Source organism: Anarrhichthys ocellatus, unplaced genomic scaffold (assembly GCF_004355925.1).
Source record: "Anarrhichthys ocellatus isolate YVR2014 unplaced genomic scaffold, GSC_Weel_1.0 scaffold67, whole genome shotgun sequence".
Lineage (NCBI taxonomy): Eukaryota > Metazoa > Chordata > Actinopteri > Perciformes > Anarhichadidae > Anarrhichthys > Anarrhichthys ocellatus.
In genome coordinates this window covers 1,716,527-1,740,825 of record NW_022280097.1, presented here as the reverse complement: position 1 = coordinate 1,740,825, position 24,299 = coordinate 1,716,527, and the positions used below count along the sequence as shown (strand labels likewise).

General features: G+C 44.7%; 2 protein-coding genes across 4 annotated transcripts in view; both read right to left on the bottom strand.

Moving 5' to 3' along the window:
• crocc2 (ciliary rootlet coiled-coil, rootletin family member 2) overlaps positions 1-19,395 on the bottom strand; it is a 31,523-nt gene extending 12,128 nt beyond the window's left edge. For all 3 annotated transcript variants that reach the window (XM_031872958.1, XM_031872959.1, XM_031872960.1), the window contains exons 1-17: positions 19,069-19,395; positions 17,503-17,656; positions 17,246-17,361; positions 8,597-8,764; positions 8,422-8,505; positions 7,776-7,879; positions 6,587-6,731; positions 6,061-6,167; positions 5,345-5,551; positions 4,328-4,424; positions 4,064-4,153; positions 3,819-3,953; positions 3,352-3,551; positions 2,797-2,979; positions 2,179-2,323; positions 1,933-2,079; positions 1,627-1,857 (exon numbers count right to left, since the gene is read on the bottom strand). In XM_031872958.1, coding sequence (XP_031728818.1) covers positions 1,627-1,857; positions 1,933-2,079; positions 2,179-2,323; positions 2,797-2,979; positions 3,352-3,551; positions 3,819-3,953; positions 4,064-4,153; positions 4,328-4,424; positions 5,345-5,551; positions 6,061-6,167; positions 6,587-6,731; positions 7,776-7,879; positions 8,422-8,505; positions 8,597-8,764; positions 17,246-17,361; positions 17,503-17,656; positions 19,069-19,125 — 2,370 coding nt within the window. In that variant the 5' untranslated portion in view covers positions 19,126-19,395. The remainder of the gene's footprint in view (positions 1-1,626; positions 1,858-1,932; positions 2,080-2,178; positions 2,324-2,796; positions 2,980-3,351; positions 3,552-3,818; positions 3,954-4,063; positions 4,154-4,327; positions 4,425-5,344; positions 5,552-6,060; positions 6,168-6,586; positions 6,732-7,775; positions 7,880-8,421; positions 8,506-8,596; positions 8,765-17,245; positions 17,362-17,502; positions 17,657-19,068) is intronic.
• A 99-nt stretch (positions 19,396-19,494) lies between these two features.
• klhl30 (kelch-like family member 30) lies at positions 19,495-23,815 on the bottom strand. The gene is made up of 8 exons (XM_031872990.1): positions 23,734-23,815; positions 22,561-23,398; positions 22,288-22,468; positions 21,714-21,800; positions 21,438-21,593; positions 21,108-21,296; positions 20,430-20,575; positions 19,495-20,272 (listed from the first exon to the last, which is right to left on the bottom strand). The coding sequence occupies exons 2-8, from the start codon at positions 23,332-23,334 to the stop codon at positions 20,024-20,026; spliced, it is 1,782 nt and encodes a 593-aa protein (XP_031728850.1). The 5' UTR covers positions 23,335-23,398; positions 23,734-23,815; the 3' UTR covers positions 19,495-20,023.
• Positions 23,816-24,299: the final 484 nt, after the last annotated feature.

Here is a 24,299-nt window from a genome sequence, read left to right as displayed (position 1 = left end):
CAATGACAGGCAGCCCGGGGAGCCGGGGTTCAGTGTCTTGCTCAGGGACACTACGACATGTGACACGTCCCAGTCGAGGATCGAACCGTTGACCCTGCGGTTATACCAGACAACCCTCTTAAGCCAGTGAGCCACGGTCGCCCCCAGATGATAAGATGGATACCACTCAAATGTCTGTATGTTAAACATGAAGCTGGAGCCAGCTTCAATTAGCTTAGCTTAGCATTAAGACTGGAAGCAATGGGGACACAGCTAGGCTCTGCCCATAGGCATCTCTAAAGCTAGAACATTTTATATCTTTGTTTACTTTACTCCGTACAAAAAAATGAAGTGTAAAACCAACAAGTTGTGATTTTACAAGGGGTTATGTGCAGGAACTATTTTTTGGCCTGGTCAGTGACTTCCTGCAGTCTCTGCCGCTCGCATGGCAACCTCCCTGTGACAACAAGACTGCACTGGCCAAGCCAAGAAATAGTTCCACTGGTAACTCCTCGTAAAACCACAACCTGTCATCTTTACATTACTGTTTGTGTACAGTTTGAACAAACAGGGTACGAAGTGTGAATTTGTGAGTTTTAGAGCTGCTGTCAGGTCTTTTATGCTAAGCTAACCAGCTAGAGAGTGGCATCGATCTTCTCATCTGACGCTCAGCAAGAAAGCAAATTAGCATATTTCCCAAAATGTCGAACTGTGTTATTCTCCTGGTTTAAATCAAACAATAATAAAGCCCCATATGAAACAGAAAAAAATGTTTATTGTTAACTGTAAGATCTCAAAATTGTATTTCCCTGGCCAGTTACTAACACACCATCATACAATCGTTGAATCTATAATGGGCCCCTGCAACTTCTAATATTTCACTGCAACAAATTGTTTGAAAAGCAAGAATCGCTGCAAGTTCATTTCAAACCAAACTAAGATGAACTCGCACTAACTAAATATTAGCACTTGATGTCTCTCAGCCTCTCCTTAAGTAAATATGAAAGTGGATGAAGTGCAAAAATGTTATGGATGTGAGTAGTGCCCAATAAGGGGATGAAACATGAGCTTAGTGCATCGGGGGCCGCTCCAGGGCTTGTTTCATACACATTTGATTTATTTTTACAGATAAGCTGTCTAAAAATGTTTGGATGGTATTTGTCAAATTGTTTAGGTTTGTTATATTTTAGCCGAGATCAACGCGGATATCCCAGTTTCACATTCAGAACAGATAACAAAGCAGGAGAGGATTCTTCTCATTCTTTAGGGGACCAAACACAGAGATCTGGACCTAGTGGAGGGAAGAATGGGAATACTTTAGGTGTTCATTTATTGGGTCGTTCACTAACCCCCACTGGATATATTATATGTCTATCTATTTATCTTTTCCAGTTCACATTTGTTCATGAAGGTCCCTTGCTTGTTATGTCCCAAGTTATTCATAAAACACAGAGTGGGGCTCAAACGGCTCTCCATATCCCGTTTGAAAAAAAGAAAAGCATAGCAGATGTGTCCAGTGCCTTCAATACACTTAATGTATTGCTCCATGAACCTGCTGAAAGCTATAAATCACATCAACATAGTTCTCCCAGGTGGTGGGAGTATGGAGGCTGAAGTGGTGTGTGTGACTGGCCGGGGGTCTCTGACCTGGGAGTGCTGCTCCAGGGCCTGAGCGTTCTCCTCGTGCAGCAGGCTCCGCTCTGCTTCTAGCCTCTGGCAGAGATCCTGCAAGTGGCCGTGGGAGCTCTCCAGGGTTTGTTTCCCAGCGAACAGATTCATCTTCTCTTGTTGCACCCGTGCTGTCTCCTCCCGGGCCGCTGCCCGCTCCGTTTCTGCTTCCCTTCTACGTTCACCGAGCTCCGTCTTCTCCCCTTCAGTCTGGAAGGGAAACTAAAATATTTCACTTCTGTTCTGTTACACTCTGCTTTCTGCTGGCTTCTAATGGCTACTGACCTGCAGCAGAATGCGATTGAGTTCCACCTTGTCTTTGGCCAGGCCTTCGCTCAGGGCAGCCATTTTAGCCAGAGAATCATGAAGGGCAGCCTCCTGATGCTGCAGTTTGGTGAGTGCTAACTCGTGTGCAGCACTCCGGGACTCCATCTGTGGAGTGAAATGTAAATATAAGAAGGATTTATATCCTTAGGGAGAATCTAGTTATAAAGATCTGGCTACCTGCTGCCGGAACAAAGCAGCCTGTACCTTGCTGAGAGCTAGAGCGAGGCTGGCCTTATCATCTTCCAACACCTCCTTCTGCAGGGTGATTTGACTCAGAGCCTCCTTCACCGTCACAAGCTCCCTACGCAGAACTGAGTGTTTCCCTTCAAGCTCCTCCAGACTCCTCTCGCTGAAATACACAATGCAACACATACATGACTCTCTCACACATTGTTTCTTTGTCACACACACGCACACACACACACACACACACACACACACAGATTATTTATATAAACGAAATTCCATAACAGCAATCTATCTCCACTGTGAAAGATGGGGAAATGTTGGTGCCAAAGGCCAGAACACTGAGGGAGTTGCTTTTTTGCTGTATCGCATGTCCTGCTCCAATTCTCAGCTAATCAAATTTTTTTTAAGCAAAATAAACCCTCAGAAAGAGGAACACAAAGTTTCCTTCTTGCATGAGTGCAGTAATGCAATGTAAATCATTTACATTTTCCTCCAAATGTCATCTGGGTGCATTGCCGGCCGGAGAATGACATGTGTTACTGATCTGAACTGTAAACAAACGGTGCTTGAAAACAATCACGGGTGACGGGGTGTGTGTTGTGTAATGGTCGCTCTCCATCGCTGGTGCGGTACCCTCTTTGGGCCTCCGTGCGCTGGCGTGCCAGCTGCATCTCCAGATCCTCCCTCTGCTCCCTCAGGAGGTCCCTCTGTCTCTGGAGCTCCAGCGATGAGCCGCGCAATACCTCCAGCTCGGCACGCCGGGAGTCCGCCTCCTGCTGCAGCCCTGACAGCCGCTTCTCCATGCCGCCCTTCTCGCTGTGAGACACGGAGCCAGAGGGAGGCAGAGGAGGAGGGAGAGAGTGTGTGTGTGAAGGGCAGTTGTTGCACAATGATCATCATCATTATTATAACACTTGATCAACAACAAACTTCACAACATAAACACTTCTTGTGTGAATATTGTTTTTGGTGAGGTTTCAATACATTTAAATATATTCTGATAATGATGGTAGAGATTTGCTAGTTGATTAAAAAAATATATATAATTGTCATCATTATTGCAACATTTAAACCAAGTGGCGATTTTACGAATAACAAAACCTAGAAAATATGAAACAGAATACAGTTAAGCAACTACTTTTATCCGAAATCTTGAAAAAGTACAATAGCTGCAGGATCAGGGTTTACCTGGACATGAGCTCCAGTGAGCAGCGATGTCTGTTGCTGTCTCTGAGGTTTTCCTCCAGAGCTGTTTTAGCCTCCTGACTTTCCCTCCTTGCTTCCTGGATCTTCTGCTCCAGCTCTCTCCTCTCAGTGTCCCCCTCTTGCAGATGATCCCGCAGGGTTTCCACTTGCTCTAGGGCAGCATCCAGACGCCCACGCAGCTCCTGTGGTTTGTTTGTGGTGTGCAGGTAAAGAAACAACATGTTCAACAAATTATCTCTCTAAACCAGAGGTTCCCTACATTCTTTTGGCTTCCGGTCTCTTAAAATTAAGCTAAATCTGCTCATTAGAGGAGGAAAAGGTGAAAGAATACAGTATTTTACAAGAAAAAGGTAAACAGAGATTTCTTTTGAGATCCTACCCTCAGGCTGGGAGCCACTGTTCTAAAACATAGATCTACAATGAGCAAAGAGCAGCCACTTTTGGTGGACCTGTGTTTGATTCTGGTGCTTGGAGAGAGCACTGTGCACAGCCATCAGGGTGGTGTTCCTCAGAGGAGACCGGTAATGAAGAGGTGAGGAGGACGCACTTTCAGAGCCACTGCCATCACCCTCACCGCCAACCAACTGGATATGGCACATATAATGAAGAAGAATGAAAAAAACAAAACGTAATGCATTTTCTTGTGTGCTAACCCTGAAGTATGATCGAGCTCAGTGTGTTGTTTTGTTCTGACCTGGTGAACATGACATAGAATATTTTGGAGGGCTTGGATCTCCATGTCGACGACCTCCATCTCTGCTTTATCCTCTGTTCTCCTCGTCTCCTGAGCAGGAAACCATTAAGGTCAGACAAGCAGCGCACACACACAGCAAGCCTGACATTTCCCAGACCGCAGCCCTCTAGACAAGGAAGTTGTGGAGTTTATCAAGCCTAGGGTCCAGACCCCTTAACCACCCGTCTATCTACCACCTCCCAGTCGTGATTCCCAAAGTCCCACCATCCTGTCCAGACTGATCTGCATGGTGTTGAGGCTGGAATCCTTCTCGCTGCTCTGGCCGCGGAGGTGCTTCACCGAGTCAGTCAGCTCCAGGATTCTATATAGATCAACATGCATGGAAATGGAAAAAGAGAGCGATAACAAACACACACACAGGGTTATCTGAGACACTGCAGATACAAGAGTGGCATGTGCTCCTCCTCTACTAGACCATCAGCACTATCATATTTGCCGCATTGAATTGTGGGGGTGACAATGACTTCCGATAAGATCAAAAGCAAGCTAAGATTCTGAATACAAAGGCCCTGACATTCCTGCAGTCCTCAGCCTGAAGTGCAAAAGACACCAAAAAAGCTTGATGTGCAGGATTTTTATGATCAAAGCCTGTGTAAAGTTCTGGGGTTCCACATGAGGGAATGCAGTTTGGCTTTCCTTTCAATCATAGGAAGAATGTGAATTTTGCAATTGCACTATGGATGACAACACGCCCAGAATTTCTATTTCAGTTTATGATGCATTTTCCTTCTCCACAGTCCTGGTCAAACAATCCACAGACTGACTTAAGACACAGACTTAAAATGCTCTTCATCGAACAATTACTTTCATTAGAATTTATTCATGGTGAAGATCATATTGACTTTTGAAAGATAAGTTGAAGGATGGGTTGCCTCAATGTAGTTAATATAGAAACCAGCAACCAGCGGCCCATAAACAAAATGCAGATTTATCTTATGTCATTTTTTTGGTGAATTATTCGACCATTTTCGTCGCAGTCGACTGAGATTTCTTTAGTCGATGAGTTTTTTTATGCTGTTTTCATGCTGAATGACTTATTCCTATGAAACTTATGAACACAAGATTTAAAAAGGTCTTTGTGGAATGGCTCTGTTTTACAGATCTGACGATGAAATCAACTACTTCTCATCAAAATAGTGTCATTCTGGCTGCCATTTTCAAAAGACAGGAAGGAAAGTCTTAATGGTAGACCGGGTCATATCGACTCGGAGGTGACTTCACCTGGAGTTCAGTTCCACTTTCTCTGCATCCCAGCGACCCTGAAGCTGCATGGCCTCTTTCAGCTTGTCCTTCAGCTGCCTCTCCAGTGTCGACATCTCCACACCACTAGAGGTGCTCTCCTGTGTTACTTTGGCCTCTATGTTCATGCAGGCGACATGCAGCTGCCTGCTGGCAGCGACACACTCCGCGCGCATATCAGACAGAGTCCTGTGGAACAAAGTAATGTCCATCAAGATTTCGTTCATACAGTTGTGAGCCATGAGCCTAACTAAAGAAACTGTCTGTTTGTGTTTGAAAAGGAGGGATGTTTGTAGTGGTTAAGCTCTGGGATCAGGGCTCACTTTGAAGTGTCTTCAGTTTAAGTTACAGTACTGTACAGCTGTCTATGAGCTGAGCAATCATTGTTAAAGCAAATTACTCTTCAGTAGTGCTCACAGTGGTTCAACAGGATAGAAACAATGTCTGAAGCTCAAGCCTTGTCCTGATGGATGACTTCAACAATGAGGCTGGACACCTTAAGCCACCCCCCCCCTCCCTCCCCAGTGAGGAAAGCAGGGGGACTGGCAACCCTGTTGACCTGTTCCACTTTGATCCTTGGCTGAGAGAGAGAGACGGATTGCGGTTGCAGCAGTCGTGAGTGTGAGACGCAAGAGGAGGTGGGGGTTCCTGTGGAATCCTGAGTCGCTGGAGGGGTTCTGGCAGCGTGCCACGCTCACCTGTCAGTGAAAGTCCTTAGCTGGGTGAAAGTGCTCCGCAGGGAAGCCGCCTGGCGCCACAGTGCTCTGACACGAGCCTGCTCACGACTCTGCCGGGAGACGCACGTCTGCAGAGAGAGGCAGACAACAAGGGGACTAGAGACTGGAGGGTGGGTGGCAACAGCAAATGATGGCACCCATCATTTTATTGTGATCCCAAACACATGCAATACTGGAACTCCTGGACTCACACTGGAACACATACAAATAATTGGATTTCCCTGAATCAACAGATGTAGCCCATTTACAGCACGAACGCCAGATTGTTTGCACAAAATGTTCCTCCCCCTCAGCAGTTGGAATGTTTTCACAGGAAACAACAACTCAAAAATCACAGCAATGAAACGAACAGCGAATGAGAATGAATTGGCAAAACTGGCTATGAATGGAATTCCTACCCCATGTGAACTCAACAGGACTTTAATTGCACAATCTCTGTGCAGAAAGGAATACACTTGAGCTTTCCCTGTTGTTTTTTTTTCCTCACCTCTTGCTCTCTGCGCAGACGGGAATCACACAAGTCAGCGTCTTCGCGGGCCTTCCACAGGCTCTCTGTTAGCCCCTGGTTGACAGTGCCCGTCTGCTCCAGCTGTTCCCGCAGCATACAGTTGACTTGGCTGAGGCTGGCACACCTGGAAATAACACGCGTTATATGACCATTTGGTATTTCTCCCCTGACAAACATCTGTCATGACACACTCCTATAACCCTTCCACAGCACCCAGGCTCATACAGCCATACAGTCATATTACATCTGTGGCCTTCAGATCCACCCTTGCCAACCAAACTTACGGGGTGAACATGTGAGACAGTTTTATAACGTCTGTGTCAACTTAAATTTAATATCAACCAAATCTACTTGTAGAGTCATTTACTAAAATGTTTACATCATCCTCACACTAAACACGCACCCAGTTACAGTAATGCTGGCCACATTGCTATGTTTGGTTATCGGTCTGAAAGGAAGCCAAACCCGTGTTTGCATGTATGGGATGACATCCTGTTTTAAGAGAACTGCAGTAATCCCAATAATAGGCAACACATAGTGTTGGTTGTAGACTTAATCTCTACGTTGCACAGAGCTTAAGTGGATAGATCTTGGTAACGCTGCAGCGAGTGATATTTTAGCCAGTAAAAATGATCAGGTCCCTGCCATGGGCATTTCAAATAAAGTTCCATAACTGTATAAATCATAGGGCATTAAAACCTGGCCTCAGCTGCAGAGGTTGGCCCACACTTAATGTGAAGCATCATTAAAATGCTTTGGAGGAGGGAGCCAAAATAGGCCCACTAATTTTCTCTGACAAATTGGATACTGAGATTATCTGCCAAGGGAAGGTTCGGCCTTCGCCCTGCAGCAGGGGCAGGGGAAAGCTGCTGGGAATATCTGCGGTCCGCACATTTCTCAGAAATATTGCCACATGATTTCTGCTCCTCAACATGAGACAGAGAAATAAAAAGGCTAAATTCTAACGGGTTGGTCCATGAATTTACTGCTCAAAGTCTGCATCCAACTAGCTACTCCCTGCTGCTGTAGAGGATTTCTGGATTCCAAACTTTGTGCACTTTTTCCAAAACGCCCAAATATGCATAATTTATGAATACAGAAGCTGTGCGAGGTTTTTCTATTGGCTGGATGAGCTGGCTACCCGCACCGCACGGTGCCCATCACTCACCTCTTTTGCTCCTTCTCCAGCTGAGCAGACTTATTCTGGATAGCCACGTCGAGATCCTGCTCTGTCCGCTGCTGACGCTGGGCCGAGTCCAGGTGGGCCTGGAGCTGAACACACACACACACACACACACACACACGGTACATTAGCAGTTACCTAATATTTGTAAAGCAACATAATTACAGTGGAAATCCCATTGGAGACCACTCAGCCAAGAATAATATTTGGGTGAATTTCATACATTTAAATATAAGTACAAATCCATGTTTTGCTTTTAGTTATGCATGATTCCTTTACTGGCTGTTAAATGCTTTTTATTGCCTGCATAAACAATTAGATTCATACAAATGAGCATAGAAGACTTTCTGTGCGTTTTCCTGTTTTCTGTGTCTTAGCTATATGTTGAATGGTTCTTTTGCATAAATGTATATACTTTTATGGAGACATAATGGTCCAAATTATAACTAGTTGAACAAAACTATTTGCTCTCTAACATCCTTTTGAATATTTTGTAAACACTAACATATTGACATTGTGATAATGCTGACTGGCCTCTGGAGGACCCTAGCAGGCCCTTTAGACTTTGGATTGGAATATTAATGTCTAACTAATACTGATCCTTGAAGGTGAAGCAGCAGTCTAGACTTACCAACAACCTCATCTTCTCAGACTCTGAGGTCTTCTCCAGTACTTGCTCCTCTAGCTCCCCACACCTCTTCTTGTACTGAAGAACCTTGTATAAAACAAAGTTGAGCCAAAGGAACAGCTTTTTTTTTACTTAACAATTTCTAGATTTCCGAGGTTCCATTTGTTCACGTAGTCACCTTGGTCTGAAGCTTCTGGACAAGCTGGGCCTGTCTCTGCTGGGCCTCCTGGTAGGCCTGCAGTTTTTGCCTGTAAGCTCTCTCCTTGGTCTGCAATTGCAGGGATCCTGGTGATACACTGTCCTGGTCTGAGTCCACTGCTGACTGCAGCATCAGCATCTGATCCAGCTGGATGGAGTGGTTACAAATGAGTTTTTGCAAGCTTGACGACGTGACAGTACGTTGCACGTCACAGTACATTGTTTACACGCACTGCACCGAGTGACAGAATGCAACAAATCGCTACAGAGCTGATTGTATACTGTTTTACTGACCGCGTGTCATGGATGTGTGATATGCTCACTTTTACAGCTGTTGGATTGGATTGGCTGCATTATACTGAGCTCTATGCCCATGGCACCGTTCACAAGGAGTTATTGCACACCAAATGTGTTGGGTTGCATTATGCTATGTGGGTGTAGTAACTCAGTCTATCTCGTCCTCCTGTAATTATCTGGATGTACCAATGATTAATGGATGAGCTTAAAGGAGTCATTGAGCAGTTTTCAACAGTTCACTGTGGGCTCTCTTTGTCAAATAATAAAGTCAGTGTAGGGAGCTTTGTATCTTAAAATACAGCATTCTTGATTGGTTATTGCTATCATGCATTAGTATTAATTCAGTGTGAGGATTGAACAGTAGCTAGGTTTCAAATATAGAAATATCAGTCTATGGAATATCCCAGTACGTTATACTTATACTTATACTAATATATATGTATATAGAAATGCACTGGTCTTTCTCATCGTGAAATCTCATATCTGAAATCCAAATGTCCTGTAACCTCTCAACCTCACACAACCTAAACTCCCCCTGCACCACCCACTCTCTATCCTGGTGCCAGACACCCTGTCCTCACTAATACAAACCACATGGCCCTAGAGCACTGCAACACGCTGCGTGCCTTCAGCTGCCCTTGCCGAATTTCTCATTTAAAAAAAGAGGAGGACGAGAGTGAGAGCGAGGGAGCCCCCTCCCCTGCAACACACTCCAAAACCACCATCCAAGCCCTCGGAATCAACCCTGCGACCCAGTCCCTCCCACTGCACTTCTGTACCTCATCTCTTCTCTGGGTGCTTAATCTCTCCAGCAGGCTCCAAGAGAGCCAAGACAATAGTCTCACTGTTCAACACCGAGCCCAGCCACTTTGCCACCATTATTAACACATTTAACACATCAAATGCCCTTTTTAGAATTTTTATACTGTCAAACTACACGGACGGCCATCGTGCGCTCGGCTCTGTGCTTTTTGGTGTTTTTCTGCGAGGACCCTGAGAGCACAAAAGCTTCTTTTACTGCCCGTTGTTGAGGTGACACCTTTGGGGACTGAGAAGGGAGGAACAACATGGGCGGAGTGTTTGAAACACACACAACTGCAGCAGCTGTGTTTAAAGGGACTCCTGGAAACAGCTGTGTGTGGAGCTTTAGTGATTATGCATCTTTTCAAGTATTTTGGCACAACTATAGCAATAACACTGACTTACTAACAAGCATGCACTTTATAAATACACCTTGAAACCACGGCCAGAGCACACATGGTTTATCACAGCACATGAGCACAATCTACAGCTGGAAACGTATACAGCAGAGAGGGCTCTCATGCTGCTACAACTTTAGGGAAAGGGAGACCACGAAAACTAAATCAAATTCTCCCTCATAAGAAGAAACTCATAAATAGAAAAGGCTCAGTTATGGCCCAAATGAACCCATTGGGGATCACTGGTGTAACAATGAGCCCCCAGTTTATCAACCCCCCCCCCCCGTTACCTCTCTGTTAAAAAAATACCAAAACATAAACTTTACCAGTAAGAGTGTTAAAAATAGCTCTGAGATTAGGTAACAATGCAGCATTCAGATAACGCAGGGCTACACCGATCACTCAAATTACTTGCCGAGGTGGTCTGGGACGCATTTGAGCGCTTATCTCTCGTATAGTTTAAACGCTTAATGTCCCGATGAGTCCCAGACAAGGACGAAACAGTAAAATACGCCATCAAAGCCGCGCCTCCCCCGTTTGTTCCTCCCTTTTCTCACCTCCAGTTGGTTCTCAAATCGTGTCAGCTAACTTTGTCCACGACTGTCGAAAAGCCCATCGAGATATATTACAAGTTACAAGGTTATTTCATTGTACAAACAGGGTTGCACAACGAAATGCTGATTGCAGTCCCATTTTGCTACAGAACAAAACACAAGAAAACACAAAAAAACGATCATATGTGGAGGGTGGAGGATGAATTGAGGAGTCTCACAGCCAGAGGACAGAAGCTATTCTGAAATCTGCTGGTACGGAAGCTGATACTTCTGTATCTGTACCACGAGTGGGTCAAACATCTTGCCTGGGACATGCAGAGGAAAAGAACCAGTCTGTACTGTTTGGATTTCTTCTCCATCTTTTGATTTCCGGCCGAAAAACCAAACTACAACGCATTTGGTCTTTGCAAATGGAAATAATGTTCATTCACATATAGAGCGACGAGGTTTGATCGGATATCAAGTCGTCACCCAAGAGACGCATGTGGAGACGCCGTCTAACGTTCACTTGTGATCGGATCACCCAAGACACGTGTTAAGGGCCTTCGAACCACTGGTAGCTACGTTCAGCTTTTATGAGTGAGTACCTGTTTTGTTTGTTTTGCGCACATGCACGAAGGACGTATGCGTGCACTCACGAGCAGCCGGGCAGCACGGTACACAGTCCTGCCGCCTGTTTCACGCTGTTTTGGTGAGCAACAATTGCCAGCGGTTACACGCAGAGAGGTGTATCAATGCACCAACAAGGGCACCAACTTTCAAGACTTTAGTGATTATGCATCTTTTCAAGTATTTTGGCTCAACTATAGCAATAACACTGATTAATCAAATTACTACGTATGATACTCAGTGTCACTGCTGCTGTCCACTCAGTGACCAGGTGTCTCTTAAGGTGTGGAGGGTTTTCATGCATTGCTGCAGCGTGTGGACCTCCTTCCATCTCTTCTCCTCTGCTCCACACACTACAGAAGGGACGCTTTTTAAAAAATGTGTTTCTCCCCAGTCAGCTGTAAAGCACTAGGCCATAGGCTGCTCTGGATTAGCCATGCTCCGTGCAGGAAGCTCCCAAGAGGGCGCCACACATTGTTGTTAAGACCCCCACATTCACTGAACTCTCCTGCATCACCATCTTCTCCCCCTTGCTCTGTTTGCATCATTTAATCTCATCACCCCTATCTCCATAGTTTGTCTGATCTCATCGTTCTTCGCAACACATCCATCAGTGACTGTAAAACGAGAAGCAAGTAATCCCAGGCCTCCATCTGCCCTAACCCAGGGGCTTACTGGGGGCCCAGAAGTGTGCTTACTGAACACCCTTGCTATTTACGATCTGCCTCGGAGTACAATCACTCTCTAGCAGCCTCCGCGGACCCCTAAAGTGGGCTGAGTCCAATCCCAGTGAAGCCCGACTCTTTGAGGTCATCTACTGACATTATGCAGTAATGCTCAAGATGCCGTTTACACAAAAACAACCTTTTGTCATGGTACATTTTATGCTTCCATATGGTTGCTATGCCTCCTTTTCTTTTTTTATTTGCATTTCCAAGTATCTGTGTCACGAGCCCTGCTTATGTTTCCAAAGTAAAAGACTTCTCAGCATCTTAAAATGTGCTTTGAATTAGCTTTTTATATTTCTTGATATTTATGATTTGTGCCACTCCTTGCATTGTCTCTTTTGATAAATATTTCAAACAACATCAAGGGATAATCTTGCTTTGATTCATCTGCCATCAAGCAACAAGAGAATCATTTTCAAGGCCTTTGTGGAGGCTTTGGTGTTTGGGCCAAAACTTGTTGCCTTGCTCATGTGGTAGATCAAAATCCAATCCATTTCGGTTACCAAGTTAGTATTACAATATTCTCTCACAATGTCTAATGTCACAACATTTGGAGATCCGATAACTCAGCAGTTTATCCACTGCTTCAACTGTTTTTTTTTTAATGTTTTGGCCTTTGCTTTGCATTTGTGAACTCAATTCCCTCCTCTCTTACTGTGTTGGCATTGTGCATCAATGCCTGTTTATCTACACAAAGACACATCTCCAGGCTCGTCCAGCAACTAGTCCACATCCTCAGCCATATCTTGCGAAGCCAAATCCGGCCCTGAGTGCACAGTCCAGCCAGCATGTGAAGGGTTACAGCTGCAATCGTTTTCCCTGGCTTGGCCTGGGCTCAGAGGCTTAATAAAGGGAATTAATGGAGTGCACTATCTGTCAGATTCCTAAACACAGCTGGAGCGGATGTCCATCGCCCCCAAGCTGCCCAAAAAAACTTACTATCCCACTTCAACAACATGCCCCTTCCCCCTTCCCCTCACATTACCCCCGGAGTGCTGACTCTGTGAAGGAGCCCCAGCTGATTGTGAAAGCTGTTTATGTATCATCGCTGATGGTAATTACACAATGTGGGATAACAAACAGGGAGAAGGGAGGCAAGGAGGGGGGCTGCTGTGAGTATGTTACCATGGAGTGAACCTCATGGTTGTGGGGACAGCTGCTGTGATGGCATACGGGGGGGGATATACAAGTGATCTGTGTTAATACGTCCAAACTAATAATACACGCTGTGTACTCACAAGCATGCGGCTGGCCTTGCAGCACTTAACACAATGCCCCCCCCCGGCAAGGACAATGCTGAACAAAACCTACACACACATATCGAAGTCAGCCTGATTAGGCACTCTTGACACGTGAAAAAGAACTGAAAAGTGCGCTTAATTCTTGACTTTAAAGTCAGGTAACACGAGTAGCCTTAACGTCAAACGTTGAGACGGTTTGATGGAATACTTTCATCAAAGATTCAACGCTGGGGGATGGGCTTTCAAGAATATTTCCTCCGGGGAAGGCAATTAATTTTTACAATTTCATGACAGTTGGGAGAGTCAGACTTTTTGGCAGCAGTCCATTCAAACTGCAGCCTAAATGAGTGGGTTTGTGCCAGCAAGAAAAACAAACTGGGACAGAGGGGGGGGGGGGGGGGTGCAGGGTAAAAGGGGACAGTAACACAATCCCTAAAAACAGACTTTATCTGCTCCAACTCTGTTTGACAGGGTTCTTATACAGACACCCAGGGGATTCAAGATTACAGAGGGCACTGGCAAATGGCAGTTGGTGTCAGAAATCATTCAGCGAGAGTTTATCTTCATCCAACTGACTGCCACACTGCAGTATTGTGCAACCGCTTGCTAAGTGTTCAGGCATTATGGTATAGAAGGTCTGTGTGAGAAAATGCACACTGGCGGGGCTCCAAAAGCAACACAGAGGGTTCATAATTCACCCCAAGATGTTCTCCATCCTCCCGAGGCCGTCCGACTCACAGACTGGGTCAAGGTTTGTCCTGGTTCAAGTGCAATTTTCTGGGGTCATCAGAGATCACGCTGAGTGATTAAACAGAGACACAAAGGACGGCTTTCAGAGTCCAGGTGTGACTTCACCAGTATTGCGTCAATGGTCTTCTGTCAAAGCCGGGAGAAATGGGGATTTGGGATAACTTTGTATCTCCGTTCCTCAACTGTCAGGCCTCCATTCGGTGGTGGGCCTGCTTCAGCTGACATTCTGACACTGGGAGCATCAAATGGATTTCAGCAAGAAACTTTTGGTAGTCGGGCATCATATGTAGCGCTTTTTTTGCTCTCTTGCCATTACGCTACTACCGGCAGCCCATTAGCTTAGCTTAGAACAATGACTGGAAACTAATGAGAACTACCTGGTCACATTGCATCAACCTGATCCCAAAAGGTATAGAGCAAGGTGGAAGTAGTTAGAAGGGCTGGTTGTTTGACCCTTGGAACTGACCTGGTGACCGTAGGATGGCTGTTACTGTATGAGCAGGCTGATACCGGGTCCCCACCACGATGAGTGCCTTTCAGCAACAAATGCAACCAAAAACTGCTCAAGTGACAGCAGCCCTTGTTCACGAGTGAGGGTAAAATGGAGCTTTCTGGAGCATCTGGTGGACAAGCGGTTTGGTGCGGCGTCAGCAGTGATGCGGGCGTTGCACCAAAATGTTGTGGTGAAGAGGGAGCTGAGACGGTAGGCAAAGCTTTTGACTTAGAGTGTTTCCGCCATAGAGTGGCCAGGCTCAGCCTTAACGATAGGGTGAGGAGCTCAGACATCCGGAGGGAGCTCGGAGTAGAGCCGCTGCTCCTTTGCATCGATGAGGTGGTTCGGGCATCTGATTAGGAGGCCTCCTTGGCACCTCCAATCAGAAGTTTTCCCAGGCACGGCCAGCCGGTAAGAAGCCCCGGGGGTAGACTCAGAACGCGCTAGAGATATTAAATATCTTGTCTGGCCTGGGAACGCCTCGGGGTTTACCAGGAAGAGCAGGAAAACGTTACTGACGTCTGGAATACTTTGCTTTACCTGCTGCCACCTCGTCCCAGATAAGCGGATGAAAGCGGTCGGATGGATGGTTCAGGGAAAAATGTAATTACAATACTCCATATAGAATATGTAGGAACAAATGGGACCAATGCAGTTTAAAAGGTTCTGCCAGGATCTCATGGACCAGCAACACTTCCAGAAAGCTACTTTTCAACAAAATATACAGTAAAAGCTATTAACTCAAGACATAAAGGATGTAAATAGGGCAGGGCTCGGGTATATGGCTGATATCAATATTAATAAAAATCATTTTCTCATTTATTTTATATGTTCTAATATTTCCTTATTCATGTTTACTGCAACCAACTGTTCACTGATATGGTCTCCATCAGACAAATCTCTTCAAATAGACTAGACTAACTACTTACTATGTCATCTGGTTATACAGTTTACCTGCATTATATATTTTATCATTGCAGGGCACCACTAAAAGCCAATGAACACGACACGATGATATGGCCGTTAAAACATGCCGACAAATGAAGCGGATCATACCGTATGATATATACGATGGGATATTAAGTGATACGATCCCTTTGGCAGTGAATGTTGGGGGAGGAAGCTGTTTATGCAGACCTAAATGTTACCTCCACACAGATGCCACAGCAAAGGCAGCATATATTTGGCTGCGGGGCGTTGATTAGCACACTGCATTAACATCACATCACAGCAGAGCTGCCAAACAATTATGCTGCTCTGCAGGGGAAAAAAATAGCAAGAAGAGACGAGTCACAACAGGAGTCTCGTGATGAACCTCTTGACTTCTGAGAAGCTACCGGAAAAAAACATTCGGCTGTGTTAACAGTTATACTTTCTGCTATCTTAGAGAAAAGAAACGAGTCCTCCTCCACTCTTCAAATTGCTACTCAGATATCAACATCGCTTGCTTGTGTTTTTTCTGTTTAGTGCCTTTTCACACATCTAAAAATATCAACAAAATAAATACGCTATATAGATCTGCCGAGTTAATTAAGTTTTATTTATAACCTTGGTTTTAAAATAAGTTCCAAGAGTGAGGCAAGCAGTGGGAGTTCATTCGATTTAAGCGGCAGAATGAGGGCAGTGTTATCACGAATGGCTGCTTTGTGCACCACGAAAAATGAGCTTTTTCTTCGACAGTCTCAGGGGAGGAGGCCAGTGACCTTCCCAATTTTCCCCCCAAAACAGCAGCCGCGACATGGAGGGGCTACCATGGGGGGCTATGAAGGGAGACGCCGGTCCTCGCGAGCACAGGGGGTCTGAGTCTACCTGAACAGACCACAAGGAAACCCTTCATGAACCACCCTCCCCTCTCTTATTTACACTTACAAACACACATGCTTCCACACTCTCTCTCACACACACACACACACACACACACACACACACACACACACACACACAATGGACGCTTATACAGTACTTACTGTAATATGTAAACTGTAATTCTACAGCAGCTAATTAAAGAAAATGCATGACATAAAGCATATGTTCGTGCCAAGTTACATTAATTCCATGGTGAGTCTGTAGCTGTGTATTCTGAACGTTCCCCCCCTTCAGTTTTCACTACAGTCCATGCAAAGCTGTTTCAACCTCACCCACTGTTTGTTTGTTCAGCCCCGAAAGGCTTTCCCTGCTGGAGAGTGCGCTGGTACACTGATGTTTACTGTAACCATATTCCATTTCAAAAGGCATGTCGCTCGTTGCACTCAATGCTCTCGTGTGGTTGACGTTCTTGATCTCATCTCCAAACAAAACTGCACAAATGAACCATCTGCAGTATTACTTACTTCAGGTCCCGTAAGAGTCGCATTAGAGAACAATGTCTGCTGACGCAGCCTCAGCTAGGAGACACAGCTAGTTTGGGAAATGGGTGTTTGGGCTGATAGGATTTGATGAAGTGGGTGTCATCACCGTGGTTACACACGCTGACATTGACATAATTGTAATGCTCATGAGAAGACTACATGTCGGTCTATTGCTGTTCAAATCACAAATAAGTAGATGATAATATGTATCAGATGAACTGTTACCTGGATGGCATCACCTGTGCATCCAATTTGGTCTGTATTTATGATTTTTTTATGACATCTTAGTTTTTTTTCTCTTTCCGTGACAGAACAAACATTCTGCTAGAATAGCACGGGTACATCGAATGCTAAAAATGTAAATAATGCTCCACAGCTTGACCTATGTCGGTGCCCTGTGTCACTCCTACCCTGTCTGTGAGACCGGCCTGTTTGACTGGCGGCTGGTCACGATCCATCTGGCTCGGAGAAAGCTGCTCCCTCGGGCCCCTGCTCCCCTCCAGCTCACTGACCTCAGAACTCCCATCTGGGGTAAGGAAGCAGATCATGCATTTGGTATCAATCCTACCTCATAGGGCCTAATGATCACTGATATCTAGCCAGGTAGATGTATTGTTTGTGCTGCGTGTGTTCAATTTGAATTGAAGCTCTGTTTAGTCTTCCCTACCAGCTGGCTGCTCTGCCAAGTTGCGAGTGATGATCTGGCGGACACGGGTGGAGACAAGCGTGGGACTGACACCGGACTCGTGTCCATCACCTCGAAGTGACAGAGTCCTCTCTCCTGAGCTGCCGTCAGAGTGAAGCAGGGACTCCTCCAACTTCTACAATCACAGCAGGAACCTCAACACATCACCTAACTGAGCAGAGAAAACTCCAGACAAGACGATGGGGAAACCGTGGAGGAATAGCACATTTCCATTTTACTTAACTAAAGATAAAAAAAAGAATAAGCAAAAACATTTACTTACTCAAATGTAATTACTGGAATATCATTATAATAAATTCTAATTAATTACCATGGAAGGAACATGTAGTTGGTTGAGCTGTAGATCATTTTAACTACTTTATATTGTTTAGGGCATCTTCATCATAATGCATAATATTGTATAAAATGTTTTATGAAGATTATTGATTGGTAAAGTAACTATAACAAATATAAATGTAGTGGAAAAAGCACAACATTTATACCTGAAAAGTACTCATGTATAAGTGTAAAATAGCAGTAGGTAGCACCAACAAATTGTACTTAATCACAGTACTACAGTAGCACTAGTGCTAGTAAATGTACTTATAGTTACTTTCCACCACTGGGAAACAAAATGTACTGAAAATCAATTAAGGTAATGTTTTTACTGAACACTGTAGCGCCATCACTACCACTGTAGTAGTATAGTAAAGTGTTTACAAGTTTATCAGAGAGCATTTCTCTGAAGCTGCACTTAAGCTAAATTTGAGATAGCTTCTTGTACTTTACTTGCCTATTTTCTGCTACTTTATTCTTCTACACCACTACAATTATTCTAAAGGTTACTTTGCAAATTCATATTCTTAATACAAAATATATTCAACAAAAACAGTATGATATATTGTGGATTAAACGACTCATCTGCATATAAACTAGTTCAAATGAGTTCCATCTTTACCGGCTGCAGCATTAAAGTGAGGCTTACACTACTTCATCAATGTTTACAATACAATTATAAAACATATTATTCTGAGATGGTCATCTTGCATGAATACTTTAGGTACTTTAGTTGCTAATGTGTGCACTCTTACTCAAGTAACTTTTTAAATGCCAAACTGACTTTTTTTGGACAATTTCGGCACTTAATTTATTGTCACTTTTCAAAGTAAAAGCTCTGAGTTATTACACCGTTTTTAATAGGCCTATTACACAGCAGACATTTTGACTTCACAGTAACGTTAGGCATTGCAACATAAAATAATACAAAAGTGTCTCCGTTCTATAAGTGCCCCAGTAAACAATGAAAGTGTGACAGTGAACCAGCATACACGATATCTACACACTGAAACGGAAGTAGCTAGCATAAATTGAATTCAGCCATATTTAATAGCATTATTTAGCTTGTTAATTAGCTCGCGTTACACCTTTGCTTTTCTTAAATTGACGTGTCTTCCGTTGAAAAAGTCTGTAAAAACCGCAGACTGTATATAATAAGGTCAAAACAAGGAAGACGTCAACTAACAGTGGACAACAGCAGCCGTTACCGACCTGAATCACAGCCTCCAGTCGAGGAGAGTGGGCACCTTGCTCCCGTTGACAACTCATGGCAAAAGTGACGCAGCTTTAGCACTAAAATGTTAGCAAGCGACGTTAAACTTTTAATGGTTTCATTCGAGGACACAGAAACCTTGCAGTGACGTTGCTACAATTTAGGCTAGAGAGAGAGAGAGAGGAGTCAACAGTGGACTCCTACAAAGCACAGACCTAGCATGTCATTAAGGACTGAACTGGTACCTGCATAAAGAAAAGACTAGAGTTGAAAATAAATCACTGACAGAAGAAACTTTAGGAGCGACTGAAGGCAAGTAGCGCCATTCTAATACCAGTCCAAGGTTGCCAGGGTGACCGCTCGCTTCCGGGCCGTTGCCATAGAAATAGAATGCTGGGTCGGTGTTTCCATGGCAGGACAGGCTCTCGGATTCCGATGGGTTAATGATCATCACGTTTCTAGTCTCTTTAGAGGCAAAGTGAACAGTATCTTCCCAAAGAGGATTTACAGCTGGTTGACCGGCTTTCAGGAGTAAATTTTATTCACGTTTCGAGCATTTCAACAAATTCCCCCCTTAAAGGGATCAATATAGTATAATAAATAAAAAAAAATAAAAAAATTAAAATTAAATTTCCAGGTTCAAACCCGTGATATACAACCAATAATAAAAAATAATACTCTGCAAATATTTAATGATTCACAAGCACCATTCAATAACACACAAAAAGGAACAAACAAAAACACAAGACACAAAGTATAAATAACCACCAACTGAGCAGCCAAGCAAGGCTCTAATAACAACCAAGAAGACCTGAGGATCATGTAACACACTATTCTAGGTCACAATGGCATCCTGGGATAAACCTGCCATTTACATTGTAACATAGTTGTGATAGGAACATGTCTCTGTGTACTCCTGGAGCCTGAGTTTAGTCCCACCAGGACAGGAGGCCCTTACGGTGAATCTATGGGGGAAAGCTCGGGCCACTGGGATGGATCTAGGAAGATGGTGCAGACTCCACTGTAGAACCAAAGTCTGGGCAGGAAGGACTCCACCTCCCAGGTGTCGGCCGCTCGGTTGTAAACCTCCACTTCCACCCCGTAGTCCCCCTCCATGCCTTTCCAATGGCCTCCGGTGACAAACAGCTTCCCATCCAGTGTTACCAGGCCGCCATTCTCATGGAGCATGTGGAGAAGCTGAACCTGAAGAGAGAGGGAGAGTCAACATACAGCTTAGGGCAAAAATAAAAAGAGAATTAAAAAAAAACGATTTTTGTCTTTGTCCTGCTAAATAAGCATTGATACAAGGGATTGTATTACTGTATTATGACAAAAAGCCAGCAGTGATATCTAAGCCCACCTTCTGCCACATGTTCGCCTCTGGATCATAAGAGAAGACTTTCTTAGTGTTGTCAGCAACCAGATATATAGTGCCATCCACACAGACAGAACGAGGAGAGGACAGATACTTAGGGATGAAGGGCGAACATATGCTGATCCAGCTATCTGTAAAAAAAGAAATAAACATGTAAACACATCATTTAGAGGAATAAAGAAGACAAACAATTAGGTTTTGGTTCTGTAAACTTGTTAAACAGATTACCTTCTAATGAGTCAACACTAAATGACAATAAGTTGACACTATTAAATCCTTTAACTGCAAATCTGTGGGAAAAACAAAACTGCTGTTTTGTCAAGGGTTGATTAATAATGATAAACAGTCAACAACACATGAGGAAAGAGAGCCTAATGTTGAAACAAATACTAAAATATGTAGTTGTATGGGGCTTTATCTATGCAGATTAATTTAAGGAATTGTACAATGAAGCAATAAATATTTGGTTGAAATACTATAAACAGCAAGTAAACAATCTATTAGAAGCTATTAGAAATTGAGCTACACCAACTGGACTGCATAAATGAATGACATATTGCCAATGTGTTTTGCCCCCCAAAAAATGAAAATGTTATTTAATGCTGCAAATCTCTTGCCAATAAAGATTCCCCCCCGTCGGTGGTTTGCTGCGCTCCTCCTTACCTATAACAGGGTTGTAACACTGCATGGCCAAAGCATTGTACTTCACAGCGCACGAGCCAATCACATAGAGCTTCCCATGACAGGCCGTGGCGGTGAAGTTAGTCACATATTTCAAGGCGGGGCACGTCAAGGTCCAGGTGTCGTTGTAAGGGTCGTAGTGCTCAACTTCAACGCGATTCGACGTTGTACCTGAAGGAGGAAAATGTTGAGTAGGATGAGGGATGAGGGTGAATCCTGCTCGCATAGATGTCAGCAAATACAGCGACACAAAGAGGGATTTGCAAGAAAAATTCTCAGGCACCGCACGAACGACCGTATTTATTTTCTTACCTCCAATGACGTAAATCTCGCCGTTGAGCGTTGCCGACGTGTGGTTAGTGCGAGGCCAGAGCATGGGGGCCACAGTAACCCACCTCCCCTCTCTTGTGATGTACTTCCAGGTCTCTGTGGTGGACCAGGTGTTGGTGTTCGAGCCTCGCGAGCCCCCTGGTCAGACAGACAAGAGAACTCTGTCAAAAGTCTGACATTTGTTTTACATTCCTCGCAAGAGAAGCGAGTTCTGCTCAAAACCGTTCATTATTTATTTGCCTTCTGCCCCTCACTCACCTGTGACGTACACGTCATTGTTCAGGGAGACCAGAGCGTAGCCCCACTTGTTGGGGTTGGGGAAATTAGGGAGCTCATGCCACTGTTCTGCAGAGAAAAAGAAAGAAACGGGAGTTCATGTTCGAGCGTCATTCTGACAGTGAGGGAAATTAGATAAATGTTATGACAAAAATAGCACGCAAATGAAATTTGGAGAAATGTCCTCAAAGTAAGTCAAAGCTAGGTCAAGAAAGGAAGAAGCCGGAAAAAAAATGTTTCCTTTCTGGCACAGCCCTCACAGCATTGTTGCCTCTTTTTGTAAACATCCAGTTTGAAAAACACTGAAGTGGATGTCTCCTTCCAGCTCTGCACGATAAAACGCTCATTCGAGGAGCTGAGAAGATGATCCAATTTTGTCACCTCCAGACCGCATTCCTGCAGAGCTGTTTTCCTGTCAGCACTGCATATAACGACCTACTGCCAAACTGTTTCAAGGACTCTGACAGATGTTTCACAACAAGTTTCTGTTGTGAAACTGATTCTGAACTTAAACAGTTGACATTTTGATGCATGCAAAAAATAAAAATGTTAGTACTTGTGTTTGTGTTGTAGAAGGCACAGTTCCTGGGCAGCAGTCTTGGGTCTCTGTCCTCTTCATCTTCATCGTCCGAGTCGTCCAGTGAGCGACCTCCCATTACCAACAGCACCTCTTGCAGGTTTGGTTGCGGACTCATGGAGTCGAGTCTGTCCGTGTTTTCCGGGGCAAAATCCATCTTCTAGAAAAGCAAAAGGCGTGATTGTTGTTGGAAATCCACTCAAGATTGTGCAAATGAAGATAAGAGAGAAAAGAAGGTGTGAAGTCACTAACCTCTCTGTGAAGTTTTTCCACCGCCTCTCTGCAGCTGGGAGAGGCCTGCACCAGACTGTCCTTCAGCAGGGTGTCAGCCAGGTAGTCCAGGCTGAGCAGAGGGAGACGGGACAAGGTGAGGAGCTCAGGGAGGTGGCCGAGCCGAGACTCACTGTGGTGCCCGACCCATTTCAGGATGGCCTCCACGCGGGTGCACTCTGTCCGGATTTGTAGCCCTTCGTCAGACAGGCATGCAACCAACCTCTCCTTTCCCAACAGCAGAAACTCCTCACCTTGCTGCACAGCCTCAAAGTTCTCTAAGAGGAAGGCCCCCGCTTTGGCCATCACCTCAGGGCAGCCATGGATGGCCCCGAACTCCAGGATCCCCAGGCAGTTGGTGGCATCGATCTGGTGCTGGAGGTATCGGCTGCACACGGTCCTCACTGTCTGGAACTGCAGCTGGCTGGACGTGCAGATCAGCCCCTCCACGTTGCTCTGGTTGATGGTCAGCTTGCCCGTGTACGCGAAGTCCAGCAGGCAGCTGAGAATGTCAGGATCAACATCGCTGAGCTCCACGCGCGCCCCGATGCTCTCCACAAAGTCCCCTGAGAACATGCTGTGGAAGTACGCGCTGCAGAGGGCCAGCACGCCGCGATGACAGGGGAAGTCGCGGCCGCCCGCGCTTAGCGTCACGTCCACCAGTTTGGGGTGAGAGCAGAGGGAGCGCAAGCCCTCCAGAATGCTCTGAGGATGGGAGGGCAGGCAGAAGTCGAGGTCGTCCACGTTGCGCACCATGATCAACTTCAAAATGTCAAACAGTCTCTCAGCGGGGGATGGTCAGGTCGAGTTTAGAGCTTACCTGGAAGTGTAGGAAAAAACATGAATATGCAGAAAAAAGAATAATAAAATGTTTGTTTGTTGTTGTTTTGTACAAACGGTGCAAATAAAAAGACATTCTCAGTGAGAGAGCTTCAAGTTTGGAACTTAGTTAGAAAACAGTTTCTCTTCTGTGACCTTTCTGATTTGAGCAAAATGTAAAACTTCTTTAAATTTGGCATCACTGTGTACTTTTGGCTCACTATTAGTAAGATTTAGCATAATAGCATGACACTAATCCTCTCCAACACCAACAATACATTACATTTCTTGACAAACTCTGTACAAATGAAACGATTAAACCAACAACAAACTCACCGCAGAAGCAGAGAAGCGGAAATGAAGGCACATCCTTGTGTCCAGTGAAAAAGCTGTTTGTGGCTGAGCGGCTGGTGAGATCAACATGGAGCGAGTAGCATGGCGAAAAGCTTTTGCCATGTCACTGGGACGCGCTGCCTGGCTTTCAGTTATTTTTAGGACAGACAGCAACGCTGTGCTGAAGTCAGATTCCAAACAAGCATGGGACCCACAGCTGCTGTTACAGGCACACATTATTCTCAACAGGCATGGAGGCTGGCAAAGGAGATAAATGACATAGCACTGACCGTTTTGTTTGTATGTTACAACAGTTAATTAAAAATACAACTATGCTGAACAAAGTGCTGTATGTTTATATAGGTGTTAAGATATGTGTGGTTTGATTAAAAGTGCCTTAAGGAGGTAACGAAAAGAAGATGTGTCAGTGAAATCAGTTTTTCTTTTAGTTCCTTTATAATGAATAATCAGGGTCTCCAGAACTCCAGAACTGGGCCTCTTCCTGACAAATCAATAGCTGTAGTTTGTGTTGGGAAGATGTTTACTCTCAGGAACTCACACAAGTACTC